We start from the raw sequence: 18,271 nt of genomic DNA, 5'->3' as shown, positions 1-18,271 counted from the left end.
GCCTGGAGCCCCGGACATCCTTGGCTTTGTCCTCTCCCAGTCCTGCGGGCAGCCCCGGCGTGGCCCTTACTGTTGGACTACTCTATCTTAGTGCACAGGGCTGTGAACTGCTTCTGCCATCATGCCAAGGAGCATATGGACACCTGCCCTTGGAAGAGGCTCTGGGCAGGTGAGGCCAGGTGGCTGGGCTGCACGAGACGTCCAAGGCGCAGAGGGACATGTCCCTGTGACCTCAGTCCCCACAGCCTCACCCTGCCCTGGTGCATTCGTGCCTTTCCTGTTCTGTGTCCCTCCCTCCTTGAGCTCCGGGCCTCAGGCTTGGTGCTCTGTCTCTTAGGAAAGGGCCTGAGTAACTGATTAATGTGGAGCTAAGCCTGGTGCCTGCTGGGCTGTGCCTCCCTCCTCTGCAGAGTCTAGGAGTTCAGTGGCTGCTCCCAGCTTGAGGAATATGGATCTAGAGCAGCTGTCACCTAGGGAGCCCCAGAAGCCCCTGCCGCCCCAGGCCCATCTAGAGATTTTTCTGTTAGGGTCTGGGGTGAGTTGGGGAGTCTCCTCGAGTGTACCGAGATATAGAAAGCTTGACAGCTAGGAGAATGTGGCTGTGGCCATAAGTTTCCCCACCTGTCCTGGAATGAGGGCGACTGGAAAACATGAATCCTGTTCTCCAACAGCATGGCCTGAGCATGGGAAGAAGCAGGGCAGCTTTTTCTTTTTAATTGACAAATAATTTTGTGTATTTATTGGGTACGATGAGATGTTTTGAGCTACGTATACATTGTAGAGTCAATCAAGCTAGTTAACACCATCACCTCACCAACTTACCGTTTTTTTGTGGTGAGAATGTGAAGAATCCCTTCCTTTAGCATACATTATTATTAACGGCGGTCACCATGCCACACAACAGATCCAATAGATCACTAAAACCCCTGCAGTCTACCTGAGACTTTGTGCCCTATGGTCAATACATCCCCTTTCCCCATCCCTTCTTCTCCCCCAGCCTCTGGTAACCACTTTCCTACTCTGTTTCTATGACATCAACTCTTGGATTCTCCATATAAGTCAGAGCATGTGGTAGTTGTCTCTCTGTAGCTAGCTTACTTCACTTAGCCTTATGTTCTCTGGCTCCACCCATGTGGTCTCAAATGACAGAATTTCCTTCTTTTTTAAAGCTATGCCATCTTCCAGGGGTCCCTGACTCCTCTGCCCCAACTGTGGAAAAATTATCTTTCATTAAACTGGTCCCCGGGGCCAAAATAGTTGGAAACCACTATCATAGTCCATTGACTGTACAGGGAATTCTAAAAATCTGTCCACCAGTTGATGGGCACATAGTTTGACTGCATGTTGTGAACAGCGCTGCAGTAAACCCGGGAAAACAAACATCTCTTCTGCATACTGATCTCAGCTCCTCGGGAGCTTTCTCCAGCAGGAGGGCTGCTGCTAGCAGTTCTATTTTTAGTCCACTGAGAAGGGGCCATACCATTTTCCAAAATGGCGGTGCTAATTTACATTCCCACCAACCGCGTGCAAGGGTTCCTCTTCCCCCACATCCTCGCTGATGCTTACTTAGTCTTTTTGATAAAAGCCCTTCAGGTGGGTGTGAGGTGATACCTCATTGTGGTTTTCATTTACATTTCCTGCTGAATAGAGATGGTGAACATTTTTCCACAGACGTGTTGGCTGTATCCAGGGAGCTGTTAAACTAGGCCTTGGCCTACCCCAGACTGTGTCCGGAACTGGTGGGTTCCTGGTCTCGCTGACTTCAAGAATGAAGCCGCGGACCCTGGCGTTGAGTGTTACGGTTCTTAAAGACGGTGTGTCTGGAGTTTGCTCCCTCTGATGTTAAGATGGGTCCCAAGTTTCTTCCTTCTGCTGGGTTCGTGGTCTTGTTGGCTTCAGGAGTGAAGCTGCAGACCTTCGGGGTGACTGTTATAATTCTTTTTTTTTTTTTTTTTGACTGTTATAATTCTTAAAGGAAACGCATCCCCAGTTGTTTGCCCCTCCTGGTGGGTTCATGGGCTGGCAAGCTTCAGGTGTGAAGCCGCAGACCCTTGCAGTGAGTATTACAGCTCTTAAAGGCATGTGGACCCAAACAGAAAGCAGCAGCAGGATTTAACACAATCAGCAAAAAAAAAAAAAAAAAGAAAAAAAACATACTTCCCGGGTAGACACTGCTAGCTCGGGCAGCCTGCTTTTAGTCCCTTATCTGGCCCCACCCACATCCTACTGATTGGTCCATTTTACAGAGAGCTGATTGGTCCGTTTTGACAGGGTGCTGATTGGTGCATTTGCAATCCTCTAGCTAGACATAAAAGTTCTCCGAGTTCCCACCAGATTAGCTAGATACAGAGTGCTGCTTGGTGCATCCACAAACCCCCCCACCCCAGCTACACACAGTGCTGATTGGTGCACATGCAATCCTCCAGCTAGACATAAAAGTTCTCCAAGTCCCAACCAGATTAGCTAGATACAGAGTGCTGCTTGGTGCATCCACAAACCACCGCCCTCCCCCCCCCCCCCCCCCCCAGCTAGACAGAGTGCTGATTGGTGCATATACAATCCTCCAGCTAGACATAAAAGGTCTCCACGTCCCCGGCAGACTCAGGAGCCCAGCTGGCTTTGCCTAGTGAATCCCAATTCCTGGCCTGCAGAGCTGCTTTTCTGTCCCGCAGTGTATGCCCACACTCCTTGGCTCTTGGGCGGTTGATGGGAACGGGCCCTGTGGAGCTGGGGGTGACGCCTGTCGGGGAGGCTTGGGCCGCGAGGGAGCCCACGGGGCTGGGGGCGGGGCGAGGTGGGGTGGGCGGTGTTTGGGCATGGCCGGCTGCAGGTCACGAGCTCTACCCGCCTGGGAGGTGGTTGAGGCCCAGTGAGAATTCCAGTGCCATGCGGGCGGGCTGGCAGTGCTGGGGGACCTGGTGCACCCTCCACAGCTGCTGGCCCGGGTGCTAAGTCTCTAAGCCCCTCACTGCCCAGGGTGGTGGCCTCGGCTGGCAGCTCTGACTGTGGGGCCCACCATGCCAGCTCCCACCCAGAACTTGTGCTGTGGGCGCCGGGTGCAGACCCCGGTTCCCATGGGCGCCTCTCCCTCCACACCTCCCCGCAAGTGGAGGGAGCCAGCTCTGGCTTTGGCCAGCCCAGAGAGAGGCTCCCACAATGCAGTGGCAGGCTGAAGGGCTCCTCAAGCACCACCAGAGTAGACACCAAGGCCAAGGAGGCCCTGAAAATGAGGGTTGCCAGCATGCTATCACCTCTCAGGATGACTGTGTGAATTAGCTGGGTGGGCCACAGGATGGTTGCAGGCCGTGTGTGTGTGTGTGTGTGTGTGTGTTTTAAAGCTTGCTGGGCTACTGTGCACTCACTCAGGCTGTGAGCAAGTGTGTCATCCAGAGTGACTCTGTCAGTCGACTTGGTGTCTTTGGAATCCTTATTGAGATGCCAGATCCTGGCCTGGCTCCCTGTGTCTCAACCCAGCTAAGCAATTCTGTTCTAACAGCAGGTTCAGTTCCTCCCCTCCTTGAAGAACAGCTCTTAGCGGGGATTAGCACACAGTGGCGCTGGGGCCGAGTCAGTCAATCAACAGGGTCTACTGACACTTCTGCTCTGTGTTGCATGGAGCTGCTGAAGGAGGAGTGAGAATGCAGGTCTTCCTCTCCCCACACTCCAGGCTTGGACTCCACCTAACTCATAGCAGTTTCCAAATCTGAGGGGGAGGTGCTCTGCCAGTTTTGGGAGATGATGCAGTGCCACCCAGCAGACAAGTCGCTGCCCAGCTGTGACTGAGCCTCCATTGCCAGGTTGGAGGGTGGGATGGGCCCTTCAGAGGGAAAGCTGTCCGGCTCTCTGCTCCATCTGTGCTCTTGTGAATACAGTCAAGCCCAGAGGCCTGGCGATGCAGCCGTGGGATGGCCAAGGCTCCGTATCTCACACACGTCCCCCAGGACATGGAGAGCTGAATATTTATCAGTTGGATTGCTGTGGACTTGGGGCACTCTGAACTCAAAAAGAACTTTCAGGACTTTCATTTTTTCCCCAATGACCTTGACGTCTGTGTGCCCTGGCCCTCCGTGGCCATGTCTACATTTGTGGTGTTTTTTCTTGCTGAGATAGTGTTTCATAGAGGCAGGTTTGGTAAAATGTATTTCCGTTCAGATAAAATATATTAAAATATATTTCCATTCTAAATAAGTCAGTGCCTGTTTTGAATTAATCACCATGATGCAGAGTAATTAAGTATAATAGAAATCTACAAAAAGAGTGTTTCTTTCGGGAAGGAGCTGCTAATTCCCTTTAATGCCATACCGTGGCCTATCCTAGGGACCGGAAGATTTTCCTCAGAAATCCGACTTCCATTTTATAAAATCTAAGTCAAGATTGTTCTCCCTAATTCTATATAAGTTGCTGTGACAGTTCAGAAAATTTGAGCATGCACAACTAGAGAATTCACTTACTTCCCTAGACTTCAGGCCAAGCCAAGCAAAACAGGAGTCCATGGTTCTTTCAACTCGTGGGTTGGCACTGGGGACCTGGAGAGATAATGTTGGCCTCAGAGGGCAGGAATCCAGCTTCCAGGGCCACTGCTCAGCTCCAGGGACAGGAGCTCAGGAAATGTCTGCAGACTCCTCCTCTTAGACCTCTTTCCCTCCTTACCTCCCTCCCTCCCTTCCCTCTCCTCCGGCTTTCACCCTTTCTCTCCCTCTGTCTCTCTGCCTCCTTCCTCCTCCTCCTTTCTTCCCATACCCTCCCCCCATCTTTGCCCTTCCTCTGTCGTTCTCTGTGTATCTCTCTTTCTCTCCCAGTCTCTCTTGTCTCTCTCTTCCTCCATCTCACTCCCTTCCTATCTCCCTCCCTTTCTTTCTTCTGTTTCTCTTTTCTCTTTTCTTCTCTGTGTCTCTCTCCCTTTCTCTCCTTTTTGACTCTTTTCCTCTCTCCCCTCCTTCTTCTCTGTCTCCATCTCTCTTTCTCTCCCTCTCTCTTTCTCTTCCTTTGTCTCCCTCTTCCTCTGTCTGTCTCTCACCCTCCTTCACTCAGGGTTCTGTCTACCCATTCATATCTAGGGATCACTATTGCTATCCTCTGAGATCACAGCCTCCTTTCTTTGCCTTTTCTCTGTTCTACCCTCAAAAGGTTTTATAACCAATAAGGGAGTTTCTTTTCCTGTCTGCTCCCATTACTGCCTCCTTCTGTTTGTAGAATTCTGACCGGCTGCTGCGTACAAGTACCTAGACTTATTGTTCCACTGAAGCAGGTAGGCTTCAATGATTCCACCTGACTCCTCTCTGAAACATTTACTACAATAAAACAAGAGGCCTCACTGCTTTGAATAAAAACGGGGAGCTCCTACTTTCTGACCTAGGGTTCAAAATTAAGCCTTGCATTTTCCTAGGGGCCAATAATCAATCACAGAGGCATTTAGATGGATAAACTATTTGAAAAACCTCTCCAGATCTTTGCTTAACCAATTAATAGGCTATCCTTAATACCTATCCATTGGAACCTATAAAAAGATCTGTAATTGAAACTGCCTTTCAAGAGTTGTGGTTTTCAGAGTGTGGTCCCGGGACCAACATTATCAGCATCACCTTATTTTATTAACTTATTAGGAATACACATTTTTTAGCACAATCCTGGGCCCACTGAATCAGAAACGGGGGGTGGGGATGGACCCACAGCCTGTGCTGAGCAAGCCCTCCAGGTGATTCTGATATGGACTCAAGTGTGAGAACTGCTGCTTCAGAGGGAAATTCCTGCCACTCAAAGATCTGCAGTGTCATTTGTAAAATTCTTAGAGGCAATGTTGGAGAAACGAGGGAAATAAACCGAAATCAGAAGACACGGGTCAAACCCCCCAAAGTCATGACCTAGTCAGGAGCTAGTGCAGATCTGTACATAGGGTCAATATCAGCACATCAGAGGGATACTGACAGGATTAAGTGAGATAGCCGTGTGAGATTTAGTAAGATAGCCAGAGTGCCCAGCACTTGTTGCATGATGCTCAGTAGTTACCTGGTCTCTTCTTTATGTCTACAGCTCTAATGAAACAAAAAACAATAATTATTATACAAAACAAACATTTTAATATACCACTTTATTCTGGCAATGAGCAGAAACTCTTAAGTTCAAAATCCATTTGACGAAAAAACAGTTGAGGCATTTATCCCTAGTTGGGTTAGTTCATTTATTTTCACTTAGAAAGGTGTAGCACTTTCTTTCAATTTAATCACTAACATTTGAGCAACTTTTAAAGCCAAGCACTGCATGTTTCTCCAAAACAAACAAACAAAAAAGGATGAATATAAATGAGTCTGTGTGTATGCGTGTGTCTTTGAGGGAGGGACAGTTAGGAGAGAAACAATTTTGTCTCAGAAGGAAACAAAACAACGGCCTCATTTGGGGAGAAATCTAGAAATGAAGTAGATATGTAGCAAGTCAGGGCTTTAGCACCTGCTGAGCATGGTCAGGCCTGATCTTACTGAATTCTGATCTGGTTTCAGGATGAGACAGCTGGAAAAAAAGAGTAAAATAGAAAGAAGCCCACACCTGGGCAACAAGGCAAGACCCTGTCTCTACAAAAATTAAAAAATTAGCCAGGCATGGTGGTGCGTGCCTGTGGTCCCAGCTACTCAGGAGGCTGAGGCAGGAGGATCACTTGAGTCCAGGTGGTGGAGGCCGAAGTGAGCTGAGATCGCGCCATTGCACTCCAGCCTGGGCAACAGACCACAACGCTCTCAAAAAAAAAAAAAAAAAAAAAAAAAAAGAAGAAAGAAGAAAGCAAAAGTATTTCCTAAACCTGGAAACCATAACTTACGAAAGTGAGATACTTAAAAATGTCTCTATTGGAAAGCACCACAAAACGGGTCATTTTGTTCCTGCACAGCTTGAAAGAACCGTTGAGTCGCCTTGGGCGGATCTCCTCGCGCCACCAGGGGGCGCGCTGGGCCTCCCAATGCGGCCAGGCAGACGCAGTTCTCGTCTTTGAGGTCCTGTCATTCTCTGTATAAACAAGTTACGTTCAAGTGTTTAGGATATAAATTACGACCATGCCGGCTGCCTCGGAAGGAATGTAAACACAGCACTGTGGTCGGAGCAAACTCTGAAACTGACTTCATAATTTATAGCAGGCCCCCGAGTAGCTCACTATAAAAGAAAATAAAAAGGCCTTATTTAACTGCAAATACGATAATGGAGAGACAAAAAATGTTTAAATCACTTCTTAATTTTAGAAGATACAGGAAGGAAACCTAAAGATTAGAAAGATGGTTAAGACTTTTCGAAACAAGATGTTTCACTTAGGCGACTCTCTCTGCAGTGAAATTCACTTAGAATACAAGAATCCTGGGGTGTGGAACAGCTCCCTAGAGTACCAAGAGCCTGGTGACTGACTGGGAGAAAGACCTTTTAACGGATGGAGAACGAAGGTGAGTTTTCCAATCAGGAAAGAAAAAGCAAAAAACAAAAACAAAAATCCTGCCCTGAATTGGAGAGGAAAATGCACAGGGTGATTGGGGCAGAGAATTTCTTTTCTCTGCTTCTCTCAGACCCATTGTCCCTTCAGCTCATGACGTTGAAGGGCTGCTGGGACAGGTCAGTCCTCCTGCCTAGTTGGCCTATTTTTCTCTTCCACCTGGAGCGTCACCAGCTCTGCCTGTAACATTGGTGATTGGAAAACCTAGCAAGAACAGAAAAAGGGGCTGAGGGGCTCCCTTGTTAAATCCCTGGTTAAAAGCGAGGAGTGGGGAGAGGAGGCCGGGAGGAAGGGAGGGATGAACGGGCTTGCTATGTGCTGATGCTGAGCAGGGCCAGCCAAGCTCTGAATTGGAGGGTGGGACAGGCCGCAGCCACAAAGCACCATGTGGGGAGTCCACCTTCTGTATTAAACTCCCAAAGGAAGTTGAACCTCCCTGCTGGGAGCCTGCCCCCTGCAGCTCAGCAGGGCTCCCCCTGCATTCTTCAGATCTGAACCCCATTCCTGACAGCATGCGACCGCCACCCATAACAAAATTGCAACATGCAAAGGGAAGAAGCAGGGTGCTGTTCTTTGGGTATCCAACCCTGGAGGGGGGCTTACCACTGTGCCCCACATCCGTCAACCCATGCCAGTGGGGAGGGAGAGCGGGCAAAGGGCAGAACACTCCCTGGGCACAGGAAAGAAAACAAAAGGGGCACAAAATTGGTTTCCTCAAAATCAAACCCTTGCCTTTCTGTATCTTGCCTGGTTCTCTTTCTAGTTCCTTTCACCTTCTGGTTTTTGTTTTGCCAGAAAAAGCTAGGGTGAAGTAAAGAAAGAAATAATAGAAAACGTTTCTTCCACTCTTTCTCCTGAGAAGACTCACAATCAGAACCTGGCCTGTGTTACTCAAGGCACAGACCCCACACCATGTCAATTACACCACTGGAGGGGGTGTGGGTAGAGTTGCACAGCTGCCTGCTAGGGAGTAGAACCTGGCATCCATTGCTCTCAGGGTGCCCGAAGACAAAATCAGCCCCTAAAACAACTATTTGTTATATACATTTTATTGAAAAAAATTTTACAACAAAATATTTTGGCAAACTGTAAAAGTATACATAAGTGCAAATATATCCTCCTTTTAAAATACAAGCAAAGTGTGAGTATACACGAAGGTCATAAAAATATCTTTAAAATATGGTGGTAGAAAACAACCTTGTAAAAACGTTGTATTGTCACAATACTGAAAACCACTTTCTTAAACTAGACACATTGTTTCTAAATAATTCCTTAATAATGTTCTTTGGCACCTGTATCCAAATGTAGTGTTTGGGGAAAATGAGTCTCCCACTCAGCTAGGCAACAAGAAGAGGCTTTCTTGAAATCTTGTGCTTAGCACTGCCTTTTTGAAAAGCACACAAGTTTTCTTAGACAAACACACACACACACACAACTTGTCTGCTTTTTTCAGACCCTGATTACTGAAGGCAACGAAGATCCCAGAGTTACACGTTGATGCCTGACGCATGGCACATTTTCCCACCTCCTCAATCTGCCCTCTCCCTCATGTGGGAGCGTGCAGGTGTTCGGACTGGGAACGCTACCTTGCCAACGGTTGTCCTTCTTTCAGCAGTAGGCAAATAACAGTGACCAACGCGATCCTGGGCATTCTGGCTAAGTGGCAGGTGTGCGGCTTACTGCTATCTGTGTGCATGTGACGTGAATCCGTCCCAGTTTCTATCTGCCCCCTCTGAGGAGGGGAGAGGAGAGAGCGGCCATCACTTGGCCTCTTTCCGTTCACGTTCACATGACGCAGGGCTTAATATCCTGACAGACGCTCTGGTGGTGATGGTGATAATACGACCCGCTAGCTGAGGGATGGAAGGAAGAAATCCCATTGAAGTTGAGGACAAAATCTTTTCTGTCACACACTGGAGTAGAGTGATGCTGGTAACGGGGCAGTCCCACTGAAAGAAGAAAGAAAGAAAGAAAAAACCTCTTCAGAAACAAAGTCATCCAGTTGATGGTGGGGTGTCTTATTTTGCCTCAGGGTATAAAAGGAACTGCCGTGCCTTTTAGTACATGGCTAGACAACTGGCAGAGAAAGCCCAGCTTTAGAAGTATCTCAAACACGACAACTGCGGGTCATAGAATGGCCTTGGAATCATTATGTTTTGTTTTGATGCTCGCACAAACACAAAGCAAGGTCCCCCTCAAGGGGGGGTTCTTATGTCCTGGAAATCCAATTTTATTCTCTGAGGCTGGGGTGTGTACTTTCATCTCAGAATGAGCACAGGTACCGGACAACTAGACCCAGACTCTGGTTCCTGGCACAGCCTGTGCTGCCCTGAACCCTGGCTGCAGGGAGGGCCAACCACCCTACCCCAGAAACACCACTGCGGCCTTCTTTCTTGTTCTGAGCCTTGTTTCCCAACTAACTGGGCCGGTCAGAGCCGCGATCGCAGAGGAATGCTCCCTGGGCCAAAGGGGACGATAGAAAACAACCCAAATGCAAGATGAAGGGATGGGGCAGAAAAGCACGCGTCTTCTCCTGCCCCTCCGCAGGCATCTTCGTGAGTCCCGAACGTCTTAGCTTTCGTCTAGGGAAGTCAGGACTTCAGGGCGCAGAGAAATGCCCTTTGGTCCGAAGCAACTGGCAGCGCGAGGAGTCCCTGCGGTAGCCCCAGGATGGAGGGGGACAGAGAAGGCCCGGACCCTGCTCTCCCGGGACGGCTCCCCGGTCCCGGGCCTGCGCCCGGCCGCTTCACTCCCACCCGCCGCTGGCTTTTGCTTTTGCTTTCTCAGCGCCTCTTGGCCCCGGGGCACAATCAGCCTGCAGTGCCCTGCGCACTGGGCCCCGAGGCTACTGGACCCGGCCCTCTCGGCACCGGGCTGCGTTAGGTCCATTCGCCCGGGTCTTTTCTTAATTACCCGAGTGGTGTGGGGACCATAAAGTGCACGTCGCTTCGGGCCGCACTCAGTTTTTCAGTGCAAGAAAACCGTACCCAAGGCCCGCCGGGCTCGGGCCCTGCTCGCGTGGCCTCCGCTCCGCCGTGCCCCCGCAATGACTGAGCAAGGAGGCTGCTCAGTGGCCGCCGCCTACTTCCTTGCCCGCAGCACCTACCCGAGCGCGCCCGGCGCTGCTCTAACGCAGCTGCCCTGTCCCGAGAGCACCGATGTGTGCAAGGAGCTCTGCACACTGGTGTGTTCGCTCGTCGGGTTTAAGCAAGCTCTGATGGCAAGTCCTGGACCACAAAGTAGCAGGCTGGGCAGGACAGAGGGCGAGCGCTCACACCTGCCCACGAAGGCGGCCGTCGGCGCTTTGATGTGCTGGGCGGGATGATAGAAGCCCGAGCTCCCTCCTGAACTGCTCGCAGGGCTTAATGAAGAACTCCAGGGCAGCCCCTGTGCTGGCGGGGGGCACATGGACCGTGTTCACCAGGACCAGGAGCGGAAGGCGCGGCCCTTGTGGTGTGCTGGGGGAGGGAGGGTTGTGCTGGGTGTGTGAGCGTGGACATGTGCCGATCTGTGTGCTGGGGAGACCGCCTTGGCCACCCCCGCGCCTTGCCAGGCCCCCAGGTCTCAGTGGGCCCCGGCCCAGTGGGCGGCGCGCTCCCAACGAGGCCCCGCGGGGTCCTGGTGCATCCGGCCGGCTCCTCTAAAGCCTCCGCCTCTGGCGCTCCAGGGACATGGCAACAGGGCTGGGTGGGTATTCCATAGGGCCAGGAGCAAGAGAGCGAGGAAGGAAGGGCAGAGGGTCCCTGTCGGGCGTCGGGCCTGAGCTATTGTCTCCCCTGAGCGTTCCCAGACTCGGTCGGGGGATTCTGCGAGGCTCTCAGGGAAGGCCGGCCGCGGGAGGCCGCTGGGTAGGGGCACAGAGGCCGGCTTGCTCTGCTGGGCAGTTTTCGCCCGGTCTAAGACAGTAATGTATCCAGATTCCGAAGTTTTGGGGGCTTGTGCGTGCGCCCCGTGTATGAGGTGGGGCGAGAGCTGCCTTGAAGAAGGGTCAGGAGTCTCTTTCCCGTGTGTTTTTCTTCTTCCTAGAGTACGGTTTCTCCAAGGCTGCTAAGCCTTAGAGTCTGGGTTTGAGGTGAGTGGGGCCCAGTGGAGAGGAGGAGAAGGGGAGCGGGGAGGGCAGCCGGCAGGCTGGGAGAAGAGCAGGCAGGCCGGGAAGGGAAGGGGCCAGTGCACCGAGGGGTGTGTGTGTGTGTGTGTGTGTGTGTGTGTGTGTGTGTGTGTGTGTGTGTGTGTGTGTGTGATTGACAGCCGGTCCGAGGGGATATAAAAATAAGAGGAGAAGGCCGCCTGTATTGGTTACTTGTTGAAATTCCCATAAAATTGAACAAGATTCTGTTCTCAGTGGGTTAAGTCAGGCTAAAATCCTCTCCGGTGTGGTCCTGCCGAGACTCTTTGTTTGGTTAACCTCTGAGACCCACATTTAAAAGGCCTGTTTGGGAAATTTCACCGTCCAGGGAACCAACATCTTTTGCCCATTTCTGGGCTTCCCTTCTCCCCTGGTGCTCACGCCGCACACCGGCTCAGAACACATAAAGCATGCATCACCCTACAAGCCACTGTTGTCTCATTGCTGTGGGAGGCCAGTGTGAGAGAGCAGCCTGGGGCCTTCCCTTTGACTGGCAGGCCCATGGGATTTTAATCTGCAGCCCTAGATCTGGAGGGAGGGGTTAATGTAAGGGTTTATCTCTATTCTCCAAATTAACCTGGTCAAATATTCAAATTCCCTCTTCCATCCCCACCATCTCCTCCCACCTTTCACCGCCTTCAGCAAGTCAATAAATTTTCATAATCTGCAACCAACACAATGTAAACCAGGCACACCACAAGTGGCATCCACAGGGCAGGCGCATTTCCCAGGGGAGTCCCAGCAGGGTCCTTCAGGTCCTGCCACCCAGGACCTCTATCATCAATGTGGGACCATTTTCGGGGGGAGGCAAGGAAGGGAAGGAGACTTCAACAGTTTGGTGACCCCCTCCACTGGCGAATGTCCCTTTAGTGAGAGATCCTGGGAGCCAGCTCTGTCCCTCCCACCCCCCTGCTCTTAACACTTGCCCAGCTGCAAACATCTCCCTACAGACACCCCAACATACAGAACATCTCTGATTCTGACATTTACTTTGGGACAAAAGTACAGCAAAATGAACTCAAGAAAAAAAAAAAGGACAAAAGGAACTAGACACAGCTTCCTGACCAAGTTCCCCAAAGGTCACATGCCTTCTCTCAAAGCTAAGTCAGACTCTGAACGGGAGACCTGCAGTCTCCTGCACAGGGATCCCCATAGAGTCCAGGAGACTTGACACCATGCTCACAGCAGCCAGACAATTCTGAAGGTTCAGCTGCTGGCCAGGGAGTAAGACCCTGATCCCTGCTCCCGCGAATAAGGTACCGGCTCTCACCAGCATCCGCTTTTCCCAGTGCCCTCAGACCTCCTGGCTTGGGGTCCCTGTTTGTGGGAGTGGCAGTGGCCGCCAGCCCTGGAGGCCTAGAAGCGATGCGCACAGTTAGCTGCGCTGGAGCGTGCTGCGTTACCTGAGAGGTCCTCGCGGGCGTTCTGGTGCAAGTAGCTCTGCTCCAGCGAGTAGGAGGACATGCTGGAGTGCAGGCCTGCGGAGGCTGCAGGGTTGCTGCTCGGCGTCAGGGCAGGCGGCTGCTTGAGGTAAGGCGAGGCGCCAGGCGAGCTCCAGTGCGCCGCAGGGCTCGTGTAGGGCGAGTGGCATTCGATGGCGCTCGCCATGGCTGGGGACGAGGGCACCGGGCTGCTGCTGCTGTCCGGCCCGTAGTCGCCGCCGCCGCCGCCCCCGGCCGCACCGACGCCCCCGGGTCCCGCGGGCACCGGGCAGCTGGCCATGTAGGTGGAACCCGGGTTGGGCGACATGTGCGGGACGTGGTGGTGGTGGTGGTGGTGGTGAGGGTGCGCGTGGCTCGGGGCGCCGGCGCCGGCGTCGTAGCCCGCGGGCATCATGTCGAGGCCGCCGTAGCCGCCCTGGCTGTGGCAGCCGAGCGGCGCCGACGGGGGCGCCTGGAAGTCGAAGCCCTGGGGCAGCAGCGAGGCCCCGAAGCCCAAGCCGCTCACCACGCGGTGGTACATGGGCTTGAGCGCCTGGCACTTCCGCCTGAAGCCTCGCGGCCGGCGGCGGAACGAGCCCTCCTCGAACATGAACTCGCTGGCCGGGTCGATGGTCCAGTAGTGGCCCTTGCCGGGCCGCCCGAGGCCCTTGGGCAGCTTGATGAAGCACTCGTTGAGCGAGAGGTTGTGGCGCACGGAGTTCTTCCAGCCCTGGTAGGCGCCGCGGAAGAAGGGGAAGCGCGCCTGCAGGAACTGGTAGATCTCGCTGAGCGTCAGGCGCTTGCTGGGGGAGCTCTGGATGGCCATGACGATGAGCGCGATGTACGAGTAGGGCGGCTTCTCGGGCCGCCGCAGCCCCGAGCTCGCCTTCTTGGCGCCCCCGCTCCCGGCGCCCGCGCCGCCGCCGCCGCCCGCGCTCTTGCAGGCAGCCGAGGGGGCGCCGGCCGAATTGGAGGAGGACGAGGACGAGGCGCAGGAGGCGGAGGACGACGACGAGGAGGAGGAGGTGGTCTCCAGGGCGGCGGCGGCGGCGGCGGCGGCGGGCGGCGGGCTCATCAGGGCGGCCTGGAGCGCGCCTGGGACCGGGCTGCACGCACGGCGGAGCGGGGCCGGCGGCGGCCCGCCCTCGGTGGTCATCTGGGACCCGGGAGCGAGGCCGGGCCGCGAGGGCGGGCCCCGGGCGGGGAGCGGAGGCTCCGGAGCGGGGTCGGCCCAGAAGCCCGGCGAGCGCCCTAGCCCGCCGCCCGGGCTGCAGCCGTGGCCACTCCGGGCCAGCGCTTCGGCGTCGCCTCCCTCAGCTCCTCTGGGGCTTCTGGCGGCGGCGGCAGCGGCGGGCGGGAGGCAACGCCCGGCGCATCACTCCCCGAGCCGCGGGCCCTGCCTTGCGCAACGGCCTCCCAGGCCGCGGGGCCGAGCGCCGGGCAACTGCGCCCGCGAGTGGGACCGCGGCCTGGACCCCGGGGACGAGCCCGACGTCTCCCTTCAGGAGCGCTCCTCGCTCTGTCTCTCGGACTTCCTCCCTCCCTCGCCCTCCCCGGCCGCCCTCCTCGCTCCCTCCCTCCCTCCCCCTACCCCGCCCTGCCCCCTCCTCGCGCCGCGCCGCGGCGGGGAGGGCGCGCTCCGGCCGCTGTGCTCACTCCTCCCCCTCCCAACCTGGCGGCCGCCTCCCTGTCTTATCTGGCTCCCCGCTCTCCGGGGTCTCCTCGCTCTTTTCATTCCTCTCTCGGCCTCTTCCCCTTTCCCTCACCCACCCTCTTTCGAACTGAGGGATCACAGACTCTCCCGTTTTGCTAAGAGGACGACCCCCACCCCTAGCAAAACTGGACCACCTCTGACTTCGTGAAATCTTCTTTCTATTTGCCCCCTACAGCAGCCCCCGCTTCCCATCCCAGGACCCTGCCGCCCCCAGCGGAGTGGACCCAGCCCCGCCCCTCCGCCCCCTTCCTCCTCCTGGCCCGCCGGGCTGAGTGGTGCTGCTGCGGGTGCGGCTGCTCGGAGCCTCCCTGGCCGCCCTCCCCAGGGCCGATACTGACTCCATCTGTCAACTTCGTTTAGACTTTGCCGCCCTCAGCCACACGCCGGGGTGCCAGACGCCCAAAGGTAACGTGCCAATCCTCTCTCTTTCTGGCAGGGCCACTAGGCTCCCCGACAATTGTTAGGGCGACTGCGGGGCGCCGCAGGGTTGCGGGCCGCTGGCGACCGTGGACGTTTTCAGAACTTTGAGCAGAGGGATTTAGACTGAGAAACCTAAGCCAAGTTTTAAAGACTGGAAACCTGGATCTCATGGAACTCATGGTTGCATTTGCTTCCACTTCTTCCCCCCCCGCCCCCGACCCAGTTAGTGTTTTGTAAGAAAAAAATGCAAAAAGAAAAAAAGAAAGAAGGAAGGAAGGAAGGAAGAAAGGAAGAAAGAGAAAGACCCAGAGATAAGCGAGATAGCTGTATTTATATGCAGTCCTGAGGGGTGTGCTGTCACTAGATTTACGTCCTCCGTCTTACCATGGCCCACCCGAAACTGTGCCAGTTCTCAGCTAACTCCTGTCCGAGAACACTTCTCCCCAGTTGTGGCTAATTCCTCCCTAAGTAAGAGTCGGGCTCTGAGAGAGATGTGCCCTCGGGATCAATCATTTCCAATGAGACCCGACAGTTAGTTATTGGATTACACGTGCGGGGAAATGTAGTCCGACCAGGGGATAGGAGCTGGAAGAGGGAGGAGGAGAGCAGGAGGCCGAAGCTGGCGGGGCCTCCCGAGGGCTGAAGGGGGAGGCCCAGAAAGAAGGTGCTGCAGACCAGGGAACCAAATGGGAGGCAGAGCTGGGCACCCCGCTGCGTCTAGGCTGAAAGGACGGAGGTGCACGGGTGTGCCTGCTGGGGAGCCTGGGGAGTTGGAGGAGGCCGGAGAAAGGGAGGTTGTGCAGTGATCAGAAGGGAGACACCAGGCAGATAGCCTTCAACTTTCAGCCGCACAGCCGAGGCAGGCCCCTTGGGGCGGCAGGAGCCCTGTGTGCCCCTGGAGTGCTGGGGGACTGCTCCTGGCTGAGTGTGCTGGTGGGGCTGTAGATGCAGAGAGGGCGGGTGGGGAGGGGAGGGGTATGTGGGAGGGGGTGGGCCGGGGCTGGCCCCAGACAGTGACCTGAGGTTGAGTGGAAGCAGGCTTTTTCCATCAGACCCTGCCTGGATACCACACACAGAGGCCGAGTGTCAGTTTACTGCCCTGAGCCAGCTCCTTCTCCCTAAGCTCCACAGTAATTAGACAAAGAAAACCTAAATTAGCTGAACAGGCGTCGACAGCTTCCTCCAGAGCACCCCTGGTACCTACATGGGAATGTGTCCGAAAATGGCTTGATTGTAGCCGAGAGTCAGCTAAGAAAACACCGCCAAACCGAACTCAGTTTACCACTCATTTCCAATAGAAAAAAGAAACAAGTCGCTCTTTTCCGGGTGGGATGTTTTGATTGGGTTGGGGTAGGGGCTGTGCAGTTGTTTCCACTTTCTAAGAATTTCTGACTGACTGCTGAGCGTTTGTGGGGGGTGGGTCTCCATGTATTTCATGATATTTTTTCTCTTGCCCTCATTTGTCATTTTATGTGGAGTAACTTAAAAATACGTAACTAAATATAAAAGTAAATATAATGTGTTCACTAAACCAATGCTCTAAGTGCCTAAAATATAATTATTTTCATAAAATAGAAGCTGGAATGGGGAGGACAGATAGGATCTTAAAGGAGTTCTACTGACACAGAGTTCAGTGTGTGTGTGTGTGTGTGTGTGTGTGTGTGTGTGCACGCATCAGCCCAGGGGAGAAGCTTGTGGGGAAAAGGACAACTATCTCACTTGTAGTTGGGGTTGCGGGGCAATGGGCTTTGGAAACATTCAGCACTCATTGTCACTTAGCCACGGACTCTCTCTGTTTCTCTGTGCCTGAAAATTATATGTATTTGGATCTTAGGGAATACAGATCCAACCTTTTAAGAGCAGGCCTTAAAAGGTTTTAGGACCTGGAGACTGAAGAATAAAAGATGCTAACCCTAAAATCCAGGCAGGACCAGTGATAACCTTCTGTACTAGTAGCTCCCAGGTTTCGGGTCATCCTCTGAGAATAGGATGGACGCTATGGAGCCAGTTTCCAGAAAAATACTTCCAATTTGCCTGGGATTTTAGGAAGTCCACAGGTACGCATTAAAACAAACCAACAAGCAACAAAACAAAACAAAAACAAAACAAAACAAAACAAAAACCCAGATTATTTTAGTTTCTACCAATTCAGCTGGTAAATTATGAGGGATTTTTAAAAGGCTCCTGTCTCCATCCAAGTAACAGCAGTATCCATTTTACTGAAACTCTAAACTTGCAAGAAGTCCCACTTAGAGTGTAGTGAGTGTTACGAGGGCCGGCCAGGTCGTGGAAAGACAGTGGACATTGGAGAGCACTTAGGGCCAGGAGCCGGTCTGCTGACTTCCCTCTCTGCAGGAGTCTGCATACTGCCCCTGTAGACCCTGAACTCCAGAAAGATACTCAGCTTGGGGCCTTCTTCAGCTATATCAGCAGGAAGGCTCCCCTCCAAAACTCTTTCTTGGATACCCCACTTCTGCCTCTGGAAACTACTCTCATAGACCACCACTGGGTCTATAATTACTAAAGCCCTGCATCTGTGTGTTACAGACCTCATAGGTACCATCTTGTCACCCAATAGCTGGCCCAGATATCATCCTCCTCCTTTTGAGATGAGGAAACTGAGGCTCAGAGACTGAGTGACTGGCTACAAGTCACACAGGGGCAAGTGACAAAGCTGGCCTGCAGCCTGGGCCTGGAACTCCAAAGTCAGTGTTCCTTCCACTGCATTACAGCAAAACCTCTCTGAGCTTTGTTTTAATCACTGATGCATACAAATCTCTTGAGGAAGAATGTATGTGATAGCAAATTATGTCAATTTCTGCATCCCTGGGAGGAATACCTTAATTTCTGGTTAGCAGGCGGTTTAAAAGGAAAGTTGTGTTTGTCTCTGAAACAGAGCCTTGCTTAGGATGGCTCCCCCAACCCCCCACTGGGGTTCCTTCTTATGAGGATGAGCTCTTCACTCACTTTCACTCCCTATAAATAACACGAATCTTGAATTTTTTTTTTCTTACGGGAAGGGAAGGTATGGTTCATATAAATGACTCTAGATTAGCCCAGGCAGTCCTTGGTTAACCAAAACTATGCAGCCTCCGCCGCGATGGGTCCTCTCTCCATCCCTCTTT

General features: G+C 53.2%; 1 protein-coding gene across 1 annotated transcript; it reads right to left on the bottom strand.

Moving 5' to 3' along the window:
- Positions 1–8,498: 8,498 nt before the first annotated feature.
- FOXF2 (forkhead box F2) lies at positions 8,499–14,533 on the bottom strand. The gene is made up of 2 exons (XM_050786161.1): positions 12,995–14,533; positions 8,499–9,414 (listed from the first exon to the last, which is right to left on the bottom strand). Exons 1-2 carry the CDS (start codon positions 14,166–14,168, stop codon positions 9,251–9,253), a joined length of 1,338 nt encoding a protein of 445 aa, XP_050642118.1. The 5' UTR covers positions 14,169–14,533; the 3' UTR covers positions 8,499–9,250.
- Positions 14,534–18,271: the final 3,738 nt, after the last annotated feature.

The sequence above is a fragment of the Macaca thibetana genome, chromosome 4 (assembly GCF_024542745.1).
Source record: "Macaca thibetana thibetana isolate TM-01 chromosome 4, ASM2454274v1, whole genome shotgun sequence".
Taxonomy (NCBI): Eukaryota; Metazoa; Chordata; class Mammalia; order Primates; family Cercopithecidae; genus Macaca; species Macaca thibetana.
Note: the sequence above shows the minus strand (reverse complement) of the source record. Positions and strands in the feature narration are given on the sequence as shown.